The following is an 11,893-nucleotide window of genomic DNA, read 5'->3' as shown; positions in this document are numbered from 1 at the left end:
AAGAGAAGAGAAGAGAAGAGAAGAGAAGAGAAGAGAAGAGAAGAGAAAAGACAAGACACAAACAAGCCCTCAGGTTTATACAGCTAATTCATAACAAAGCCTATTCCCAAGTGCATCTTCAAGGATCTTTAAAAGAACCCCTGGGACAGCCAAAGTGGGCATGGTTATTCTATCTTACTGGTGGAGCAACAGAGGCAACTGACCAAGGACACATGGGTAACTGACACTGAGGACCAGGGCTAAGAGCTCCTAGTTCAAGGCTCTCTTTTAAGCAACTGACTTACCCACAGGAAAAGTGTGCATCCACCGCCTTCTGTTGGACGTGAGCTTCATGGGCATTCGAGAGGGGGCGAAGGGATTAATCAATGCTCTCTGGGGCGTGTATCCACCAGGTCGAACATGCAGCATGGATTCTGCACTGCCAACGTGAAACCTCCCTGGTGCACTGGAGTCTCGCTGTGGTGGCTCCATCATGTTCTCCAGGACATCTGCCAGTTATCATGGAGTAGAGTCACAAGGAAAAAGCACAGAACCGCAGTGAAACCAGAACTAGGCAGACTGATAAGCGATAAGCCAAGGCTGACAAGAATCGTGGGCATCATAAATGTCAGGGAGTGAGAGAAACGAGTAAAACTGTCAAACTATAAAGAAATGAAATGTTTGTATTTGTTTGCTTTTAAATACTTGGGAGAAGGGAGTTTTGGTTCTAAATTACTGGCACAATGAAGTCACAACCAAATCTGATGGGAAGGACATTGCCTGGAGATCCTGAATTTTGAGCTAGAAGAAATGACTGAATGATGGGACTTGAGTTTCCCTTGGGAAAGGAATGAGTACATTATCTAAGAGACAGGAACAATAAAAATAGCTATGTGGTGACCAGAAGGGCAGATCCTGGCAGAGCTAGTCACTGTGTTCACTATAAAACCATTTGATTTTCCTATTAGACATAAGACTATAGTTCCCAGCCCCTTTGCAGAAAAGCCAAATGACTTAGTTTCAGCCAACAGAGCACAGACAAAAGTGGTATGCTTCAATTCCAGGCCTGGACCACAATTATCTCCATGAATGATCTACATTCTTTTCCCCTTTGTGGAAACCTAGGAGACCAATGTTGATAATCATGGCATCCCAGGATGGAAGGAACCTGAGTTCCTGAATGACTGAGTGGATCAGAAGCCCCTCCACTGACTTAGTGGACTGGAACATGAGTAAGCAATCACATGTTATTATGCTAAAAAAAAAAAAAAAAAAATACTGAGCAAAAAATAATGAAGAAATGAATGCCTCCAGCCTTGGCCAGGTAAGGAGATGGTATGATATTTAGACTCTGCCTGTCTGGTACAATGGCAGACAGGTCCTATTGTGGGAGACAGAGACAGCATGTCTGAGTGGATCAAAGGACTGAAATCTACAACCAACTCTTCTTGTGTGTATCCCATTTTCATTAAGCATCCACCCAGATGAAAAAGTGGGTCCAGCAGATGCAAACTCCAAGGACATTATCTATCCAATGCCTAGCACAGAATCTCATACATTATAATACTGCATTTCATTCCTCAAGATGCTTTGCAGGCAAGAAGAGAATGTTCAGATTTCCATGAAAGTTTCACTATTCATTGTAAATTAAGAAATTGATGCTCTAACTCACAAAATAAAAAGAATATAGTCCAGTTAGTTATTAAGGAAATAAAAGAGGGAAACCCAATTTAAAAAAAGAAAAAAAGATGAGTACAGGTCAGGTGCAGTAGCTTGTTCCTATAATCCCAGTACTTTGGGAGAGCAAGGTGGAAGGATCATTTGAGCCCAGGAGTTCAAGACCAGCCTGGACAAGAGATTGAGACGGTCCCTACAAAAAATTAAAAATCTAGCCAGGTGTGTTGTTACACATCTGTAGTTCCAGCTACTTTGGAGGCCAAAGTGGGAAAATCACTTTAGCCCAGGAGGTTGAGGCTGCCGTGAGCCAAGACTGCACCACTGCACTCTAGCCTGGGCAACAGAGCGAATCCCTGAGTCAAACGAACAAACAAACAAAAGAAACCATCCATGAAACTGCTCGGGCCATCAAGGGTATGCGTATACAAAAAGCCACCAAGTATATAAAAGATGTCACTTTACGGAAACAGTATGTACCATTTCCACATTACAATGATGGAGATACGAGGTGCTCCCAGGCCAAACAGTATGGCTGCACAGAGGGTCAGTGGCCCAAAGAGTACTGAATTTTTGCTACACACGCTTAAAAATGCACAGTCATGCCAAACTTACGGGTTTAGGTGCAGATTCTCTGGTCAATGAGCATGTCCAGGTGAACAAAGCACCCAAGATGTGCTGCCTGATGTACACAGCTCATCAGATTAACATACATGAGCTCCCCCTGCCACACCAAGATGATCCTCGTGACAAAGGAACAAAATATTCCTAAACCAGAAAAGGACATTGCACATAAAGAAAAAGATATCCCAAGGCTGGGCACGGTGGCTCACGCCTGTAATACCAGCACTTTGGGAAGCCGAGGCAGGTGGACCATTTGAGGGCAGGAATTAGAGACCGGCCTGGCCAACATGGCAAAACCCCAACTTTACTAAAAATACAAAAAAGGCCGGGCACAGTGGCTCATGCCTGTAATCCCAGCACTTTGGAAGGAAGGCCAAGGTAGGCAGATCACGAGGTCAAGAAATAGAGACCATCCTGGCCAACATGGTGAAACCCTATCTCTACTAAAAATTCAAAAATTAGCTGGGCATGGTGGTGTGCACCTGTAGTCCCAGCTACTCAAGAGGCTGAGGTAGGAGAATCATTCGAACCTGGGAGGTGAAGGCTGCAGTGAGTTGAGATCGTGCCAGTCGCTGTGGTGGCATGTGCCTGTAACACTAGCTACCTGGGAGGCTGAGGCACGAAAATCACTTGAACCCTCAGGAGGCGGAGGTTGCAGTGAGTTAAGATCATGTCACTGTACCCTATCCTGGGCAACAGAGCAAGACTCTGTCTCAGAAAAAAAAAAAAAAAAAAAAAGGAAAAAGGCAAGAAACTGAAGAAACAAAAACTGATGGCATGGGAATAAATTCAGCACAAAGTAAATGCAAATAAAAGTTAAAAAAAAACAAAACAGATAAGTGAGAAACTTTTTTTTTTTTGTTTGAAATGGAGTCTCCCTCTGTCACCCAGATTAGAGTGCAGTGGTGCCATCTTGGCTCACTGCAACCTATGCCAACCAGGTTCAAGTGATTCTCATGCCTCAGCCTCCTGAGTAGCTGGGATTACAGGCACCTGCTGCCACGCCTGGCTATATTTTTGTATTTTGAACAGAGAAAGGGTTTCATCATGTTGTCCAGGCTAGTCTTAAACTTCTGCTCTCAAGTGATCCACCCACCTCGGCCTCTCAAAATGCTGTGATTCCAGGTGTGAGCCATTGCACCTGGCTGGTAAGTGAGAAATTAACATGGAACTTATGACAGAGGTTGTTTTATGTATGGCACGAATGGAAATGATAAAGAAATAAACCCTTTTGACCCTAGGCCTAAGAAAAGATTTCCATTAATATATGGAAAGGTATATAGTTACAATGACAGATGAAGAAAGGGTAAACACAAAAATAGTATAATATAGGCAGGGTGCAATAAAATTAGTTCATGTCTGTAATCTCACTACTTTAGGAGATTGTAGGCCGATGGGTGGATTACTTGAGCCCAGAAGTTCAAGACCAGCCTGGGCATGGTGAGACTCCATCTCTATAAAAAAATATAATAATCAGCTGGGTATGGTAGCATGCCTATAGTTCCAGCTACTTGGAAGGCTGAGGTGGAAGGATCAATCAAGTCCAGGAGGAGTTTGAGGCCATACTGCAGTGAGCTGTGAATACACTACTGCACTCCAGCCTGGGTACTCTATCACCAAAAAATGTGTAATATATACAAAACTAACAACCAAAGTGATTTGTACCTACTGCACTGGCATAGAAATAATTAAGGTGTGGGATTTACACCCCACCTCTGACCAATCCTCCCACCTCCAGTCAGCCACTATATTAAGGAAGATGTCCCTGGCTCTTTCTGTGCTTCAGCACTCTGACCTCGAGTGCTGGTATAGCCCAAGGAGCTGCTGACTTCATACTGGTGCAGGTGGGGGTGTGGGATCATCAAGATGTTGGCGCTCTTGCCCAAGGAGCTGTCGTCAGAAGCCTGGCTCCTCACTTCCTCATTGGGCAGTGTGCGGCTTGGTAGGGAAGGGCTGGATGAAACATCACAGAAGCTGGCACTCTTTCGACTGTGACTCTCTCGCTCTCGCACAGATCTGCCATGCAAGAAACAAAAAGTTACCATCAAGTGAGGGATGCTGTCCTACCTCAGGTTAAAACTCCAAAACCCATCACCAGCCCAAGCCACTTGGGAAGCCAGGAACAAAAATCCCTAGTGTGATCTACAAGTGGGAAACCTGTATGTGGTACTTCACCCTGAACAGCTTGAGATGTTGTATAAGAGAGGTGGAAAATGACAATCCTCAAGCAGCCAAAGTCCTAGAATCATAGCTGCAAAGAAATGATGGCTCCAGGCTGACCCCACCTGTTCCCACTGATTAATCTCACATCACTAAAAACAGAATGACCAGAGAGGAATGATGTGATGTGAGATGAAGTACACAGTGCCTGAGAAGTCTTCTCACCCTCAAATTTGAATCTAAATCTAATCAAGCTTCCAAAAATAATTGCCAATTTACAGGAAATCTGCAGAATAAAGGAAAACTTAAACAATACAATGTACAAATCAGCCAAATGAAGAAAGCAAAACATTCTACTGTCACACACACACAAAAAGACATAACAAAATGCATAAAGTAGATCTTGTTTAGGTCCCATGTCAAACTACATAACTGCAAAAGCACACTTCTGAGGCAATTCAGAAAACTGAACATGGACTGGCTATTAGAGGACATTTAGGGATTGGTGTTAATTTTGTAACCAATAATAATGGTTCTGTAATAATGTTTTCTTTTTTTTTTTTTGAGACGGAGTTTCACTCATGTTACCCAGGCTGGAGTGCAATGGCACGATCTCGGCTCACCGCAACCTCCGCCTCCTGGGTTCAGGCAATTCTCCTGCCTCAGCCTCCTGAGTAGCTGGGATTACAGGCACGCACCACCATGCCCAGCTAATTTTTTGTATTTTTAGTAGAGACGGGGTTTCACCATGTTGACCAGGATGGTCTCGATCTCTTGACCTCGTGATCCACCCGCCTCGGCCTCCCAAAGTGCTGGGATTACAGGCTTGAGCCACCGCGCCCGGCCAATGTTTTCTTTAAACTCATATTTGTTGAAACATATACTAATCAGCTTTGTGCCAGGTGAGGTGACACTAAATAAATAACATGTAAAAAAAGAAAGAAACTTATGCTGAAGTATGTACTATTGAAAAAAATACAGGCTGCCTGGGATTTTTTGCTCGTTTGTTTTGTTGAGATGGAGTCTCACTCTGTCGCCCAGGCTGGAGTGCGAGGGGGTGGTGATCTCAGCTCACTGCAGCCTCTACCTCCTGGGTTCAAGCAATTTTCCTGCCTCAGCCTCCCAAGTAGCTAGGATTACAGGCGTTTGCCACCACACCCGGCTAATTTTTTTGTATTTTTAGTAGAGACAGGGTTTCACCATGTTGGTCAGGCTGGTCTCAAATTCCTGATCTCAAGTGATCCACCTGCCTAGGCCTCCCAAAGCGCTGGGATGATAGGCATGAGCCACCGCACCCGGCCATTTTTAAACTTTTATTAGGAAATGCTCAGACATGCTCAAATACAGACTAGCATCATGAACAGTTATCACCATGTTGCTAGCTTTGTTTCATCACCTCTCCCACATTTAAATTTTGGATGGAATATTTATACCCTTATTAAAACATAAAATTTCCTAAGGGGAAAACCTCTAAAAGCAACAGGAAGAAGGATCAAAAGGAGAGAAGCCCGATAGAGTAGCAAAAGCTCAGAACAAAAGAATAAGCCCACCAAGGGCTGCCCTTGTGGCATCAGAGCTGCTCCCTCTCCTCCTGTAAGGATCTTTTTTTAGTAAGAGCTTAAACAGAGCCTGAAAACAGGTTCCAAGTGCTGACTTCCTGTTTGTTCCTTCCACGGTAAATATTTGAACACCAGTATACGCTTAGCCACGTGTGAGGGTAGAGCACTAATTAAGACACAATTTGTGCCTTCAAAGACAACCTGGGTACCTGAAACACCAGGTCTTGTCATCTTCGATGAGACAAAAGAAAACGAATCTTGAACTATGAGAGCATTTTTAAAGACTATAAAGAAAAGCCCCTAAGAAGCTCTTACGGAGCTCCCAAGCAGCATCGACACATAGGAGAAAGGCTGCTGACAGCACTTAATTCTGAGCTCTAAGCATTCTCAGGTAGGACTGGATGAGGGAAAAGAACAGAAAACAAGCATGTGGTCACTCTAAGTTCATTTGCCACAAAATTAAGAAACATAATATTATTCCACTCAGTTGTCCTTAAAGCTACAGAGTTAAGAAATCTGGAAAACTGATTCATGGTACTTGGTCAACTGGGAAAAAATATAAGCTAGAGCTCTGCTTTATTTATTCATGAAAATAGAAAGTCAACATAAAGAATACAAACATAAGCGTAAAATCTAAGACGAGGTTGGGTGCGGTGATTTATGCCCTGTAATCCTAGCACTTTGGGAGGCCGACTTCACTTGAAGTCAGGAGTTTGAGGCCAGCCTGGCCAACATGATAAAACCCAGTCTCTACTAAAAAATATAAAAATCCCCCAAGACTATACAGTATTGCACTTTGGGAGTTAGATCACGAGGTCAGGAGTTCGAGACCAGCCTGGCCAGGATGGTGAAACCCCCATCTCTACTAAAAATACAAAAATTAGCCAGGTTCAGTGGTGGGCACCTGTAATCCCAGCTACTTGGGAGGCTGAGGCAGGAGAATCACTTGAACTTGGGAGGCAGAGGTTGCGGTGAGCCAAGATCATGCCACTGCACTCTAGCCTGGGCGACAGAGCAAGACTCTGTCTCTAAAAAATAAAAAATAAAGAATAAAACATAAGCATAAAATCCAAGACAAGGCCAGGTGCAGTGGCTCATGCCTGTAATCCCAGCACTTTGGGAGGCTGAGGTGGGTGGATCACTTAAGGCCAGGAGTTCAAGACCAGCCTGGCCAACATGGCGAAACCCCATCTCTACAAAAAATACAAAAATTAGCCAGGTGTGGTGGTGGGTGCCTGTAATCCCATCTACTTGGGAGGCTGAGGCAGGAGAATCACTTAAATCCAGAAGGTGGAAGTTATAGTGAGCCAAGATTGTGTTACTGCACTCCCGCCTGGGCAATAGAGGGAGACTCTATCTGAAATAACAAAACAAAACAAAACAAGAAAAGATGATCAAGGTTGCTCTCTTAGAGGTCACTACTGAACACAACTTTTATATGCACCCCCCAAGTGAATCTGGCAGAAAACCTGCAGGTGGCGAGGCACTGAGCCCGGGATGGGCCGGGCAGCCTAAACACTTGAGCGTCATAGGCGTCATAATCTACTTGGATGGGAAGGGCGTTCTCAGATTCTTTTGGACTTCCGAGAGCTGAAATACACAAATAATATAAACTGTCATCAAATACATTTCAAACAGATGCCTGAGAGCTGCAATGCACAAATAATACAAATTGTCATCCAAACACATTTCAAACAAATGCCTTCAGAGAATCTTCATCAAAATTTGCAAGGCACAGGTGATCATCCTCTCCTCCCTGAAAAAATGGGATAACAACCCATTCATCAAGTTGAGATTAAATGTCGTGTACGTCAATGCAATACAGAAATAGAATAGCACTAAATAAAGGCAAGGTATGGGTAGCATTCATTCTTTTGTGACTCTTCATAAAATAAATCATCTTAATATGTTCAGTACTTTAAAACTTTCTACCTGATCCCTACAAATGGCCTACGGAAAAGAAAAATAAGGTTTTTCCATTTTGCAGCTGACAGGAAAAAAATATTAGGTGATTAAGGGACCCTGCAAACACGACACAAAGGGAACTCAGGTCTCCTGACATTTCCATGAACTTTTTATGTGACTTCATATACTTCTGTTGCCATAGGCTAGCATTTTTTTTTTTTTTTTTTTTTGAGATGGAGTCTCACTACTGCCCAGGCTGGAGTGCAATGGCACGATTTCGGCTCACTGCAACCTCCACCTCCCAGGTTCAAGAGATTCTCCCGCCTCAGGCTCCGAAGTAGCTGGGATTACAGGTACCTGCCATCATGCCCAGATAATTTTGGTATATTTGTGGAGATGAGGTTTCACCAAATTGGCCAGACTCGTCTTGAAGTCCTAACCTCAGATGATTTTCCCACCTCAAACTCCCAAAGTGCTGGGATTACAGGTGTGAGCCACTGCATCCAGTCAGCTGAACCTTTTTTAAAGGCGAGAAAAAACATATCTCAAAAAATACTTACATGTATCACGACCATTTTTCGCTTTCTCAGAGGCAGGCTGAAAAATTAAACAGATAATTAATCACTCCTTCCTTCACTACAAAAGAACTTATTACAAGGGACAATATGTATGTGCTGCTCCACAGGGAAGAGAGCCTGTAACTGATGGAAAGGCAGGAGCTAACATTTGACGTCTACCTCCCATGGTCCTTTATTCCCACATCACATCTTGTTGACTCTACAGCCCTGTCCAGTGAGGCAATGGACTCCCCCTTACATGTGGGGATATTCAATTGGAAAAAGAATAAGGGACTTTATCCAAAGCCCCACATTCACCAGGTGGCAGAACCAAAATCCAAGCCCAGATCTTTTTTTTTTTTTTTGAGATGGAGTCTCACTCTGTAACCCAGGCTGGAGTGCAGTGGCGCAGTCTCGGCTCACTGCAATCTCCACCTCCCAGGTCCCGGTTCAAGCAATTCTCCTACCTCAGCCTCCAAAGTAGCTGTGATTACAGGCACGAGCCACCATGCGCAGCTAATTTTTGTATTTTTTAGTAGAGACAGGGTTTCACCATGTTGGCCAGTCTGGTCTTGAACTCCTGACATCGTGATCCACCCACCTTGGCTTCCCAAAGTGCTGGGATTACAGGTGTGAGCCACTGCATCCAGCCGCAAGCCCAGATCTTGTAGACTGTTGGTCAATCCACTGCTGGGTTTGTGCCACCATGGCTAGGTCCCACTTGACCCAAATGCTGCATGCTTCCCCCTTCACTATGGTGCTGTCACCTGTCTGCCTACACAAACCAGAGCTGAGAACACTGTAGATCACCCAATTTGCTGAAATCAAGAACAAGGGTAGAGGAAAAAAACTAATAGAGCTATCACTTTTTATATTTTCTTAAAAATCTTTTTTGAATTAAATAAATAAAGTCCACGCACAGTGTTTCATGCCTATAATCCCAGCATCTTGGGAGTCCAAGGCAGAAGGATCGCTTGAGTTCAGGAGCTTAAGAACACCCTGGGCAACACAGAGAGACCCCATCACTATTTATATAACTTTTTTTTTTTGAAATCTCTTTCAGGTTTTTTTGAAACCTCTCATAACAATACTAATTTTTGCTTTTTTTGGAATGATCACAGTGGCTGGGTATGATAGCTCATGCCTATAATCCTAGCACTTTGGGAAGCCGAAGCAGGCAGATCACCTGAGGTCAGAAGTTCAAGACTGGCCTGGCTAACATGATGAAACCCTGTTTCCTCTAAAAATACAAAAATTAGCCGGGCATGGTGGTGCATGCCTCTAATCCCAACTATTTGTGAGGCTGAGACAGGAGAATCACTTGAACCCAGGAGGCAGCCCGTTGCAGCGAGCCAAGATGACGCACACCACTGCACTCCAGCCTGAGCCAGAGAGAGACTCCATCTCAAAAAAAAAAAAAAAAAATTAGGCACGGTGGCGCAGGCCTGTAGTCCTAGCTACTGGGTAGGCTGAGGCATCAAAATTGCTTGAACCCAGGAGACAGAGGTTACAGTGAGCTGAGATCCTGCCACTGAACTGGGTACAGCAGAGCAAGACTCTGTCTCAAAAAAATAAAATAAAATAATCATGGTGCAGAGAAGTTTTTCCATGTTCTACTTTGCTGAGAATGCTTGTGGTAAAGGTAAGAGATGTCCTTTCTGGACAGACCCCCATCTCCCACTACTTCACTATTTCACATGGGTTATGTTAGGATTCCTCAGATTGATCCAAATTAATATTCCCCCCCATTAGAAGAGTAACATTAACAGCCCTCCACCCAAAAAAAGGAAAGAAGTAGCCCTGACACACAGCCACAAATGGAGCAACCCTCAGTGAATTCAGCTCTACTAGGAAAGGGCAGGGAATGAAAGCACTAAGGTGTGGGGCTTGCAAACATAACAGCCTGCCTTTCTTCTCACAGTACATCAAAAACACTTCTTCAAGTTCTGGTCAGATGCAGTGGTTCACGCCTATAATCCCAGCACTTTAGAAGGCTGGGCAGAGGGCACTTGAAGACTTTGAGACCAGCCTGGCCCACATGTGAAACCCCACCACCGCTAAAAATATAAAAATTAGCCGGGTGTGGTGGCAGTCACCTGTGATCCCAACTACTCGGGAAGCACAAGAATTGCTTGAACCCAGGAGGCAGAGGTTCCAGTGAAACAAGATCAAGCACTGCACTCCAGCTTCGGAGACAGAGCAAGACTCCATCTCAAAAAAAACAAAAACAAAAACAAAAAATCACTTGTTCAGGTTCTTAAAACTTGCATTTTTAGGCCGGGTGCAGTGGCTCACACCTGCATTTCTAGCACTTTGGGAAGGTGAGGTGGGTGGATCATGAGGTCAGGAGTTCAAGACCAGCCTGGCCAACATAGTGAAACCCCATCTCTACTAAAAATGCAAAAATTAGCCATCTGTAATCCCAGCTACTCAGGGGGCTGAGGCAGGAGAACTGCTAGAACCCAGGAGGCGGAGGCTGCAGTGAGCTGAGATCATGCCACTGTACTCCAGCCTGAGCAACAGAGCAAGACTCTGTCTCAAAAAACAAACAAACAAAAAAAAACTTGCATTTTTATCAGTTGCAAAATACAAAACAAAACAAAACAAAAAAAACTTGCATTTTTATCAGGTGCAAATATATTCCATCAAGTGGATATTTCATAGTTCAACCATTGCCCTATTGTTTTCAACTTCTCTATTATAAATAAAATTTCAACTATTATAAATAAAACTAAGCCCAGATGTATTTGCATAAAATCACTTCAATTATTTCCTTACACTGCAGGCCCAAAAATGGAAGTGCCCGGTCAAACAGCATGGACATTTGCTCTCAATACACATGGCTGAAATGCTTTGCAACTGTAATGTACACCAACCAGGTACTCAAGTGCTAATTTCACCACACTTTTTGTAGCATGTGGTATAATTATTAGTATATTTTAAACCTCTTCGGAAAGAAGAAAAAAAGAATCCCCATTCTTGTTACAATTTTCATTTATTTTCTTGGTTTGTTTCTAGAGACAAGATCTCACTCAGTCACCCTGGCTAGCGTGTGATGGCAATCCTCTCATTTCAGCCTCCCAAGTAGCTGGGACTACAGGTATGTGCCACCACACCAGGCTAATTCTTTTTTAGTTTTTGTAGAAATGGGGTCTCACTACATTTGTTGCCCAGACTGGTCTCAAACTCCTGGCTTCAAACAGTCCTCCTCCTTCGGCCACCCAAAGCACTGAGGTTAAAGGCAAGAGCCACTGCACTCAGCCAAAATTTTCATTTCTTTACTATTAAGATCTGACCTTTTTATCATATCCCCCCTTTGCTGCAATGCATATCTGCATCTTTATCTTTATCCCACTGGTATCTGAGTGACTTTAGCATTGGAATACAACAGTCATATCATAATAAAATGAATTCTTTTTTTTTTTTTTTTTTTTT

The 11,893-nt window shown here is 43.6% G+C and overlaps 1 protein-coding gene across 25 annotated transcripts in view; it reads right to left on the bottom strand.

Moving 5' to 3' along the window:
• The window catches only part of DEPDC5 (DEP domain containing 5, GATOR1 subcomplex subunit), a 165,925-nt gene that overhangs the window by 102,958 nt on the left and 51,074 nt on the right, over positions 1 to 11,893 (bottom strand). For 15 of the 25 annotated variants that reach the window (XR_004262222.1, XR_004262223.1, XM_032256544.1 and 12 more), the window contains 4 exons: positions 8,462 to 8,498; positions 7,466 to 7,586; positions 4,073 to 4,293; positions 285 to 488 (listed from right to left, as the gene is read on the bottom strand). Coding sequence is in view for 23 of the 25 variants with exons in the window: in XM_032256544.1 (XP_032112435.1) it covers positions 285 to 488; positions 4,073 to 4,293; positions 7,466 to 7,586; positions 8,462 to 8,498 (583 nt within the window). In the remaining 2 variants the exon portion in view is untranslated. Of the gene's footprint in view, positions 1 to 284; positions 489 to 4,072; positions 4,294 to 7,440; positions 7,587 to 8,461; positions 8,499 to 11,893 lie in introns of all 25 variants that reach the window. The other 10 variants (XM_032256541.1, XM_032256548.1, XM_032256546.1 and 7 more) reach the window with 1 other exon arrangement.

Source organism: Sapajus apella, unplaced genomic scaffold (assembly GCF_009761245.1).
Source record: "Sapajus apella isolate SASKATOON/1434 unplaced genomic scaffold, GSC_monkey_1.0 scaffold95, whole genome shotgun sequence".
Taxonomy (NCBI): domain Eukaryota; kingdom Metazoa; phylum Chordata; class Mammalia; order Primates; family Cebidae; genus Sapajus; species Sapajus apella.
Note: the sequence above shows the minus strand (reverse complement) of the source record. Positions and strands in the feature narration are given on the sequence as shown.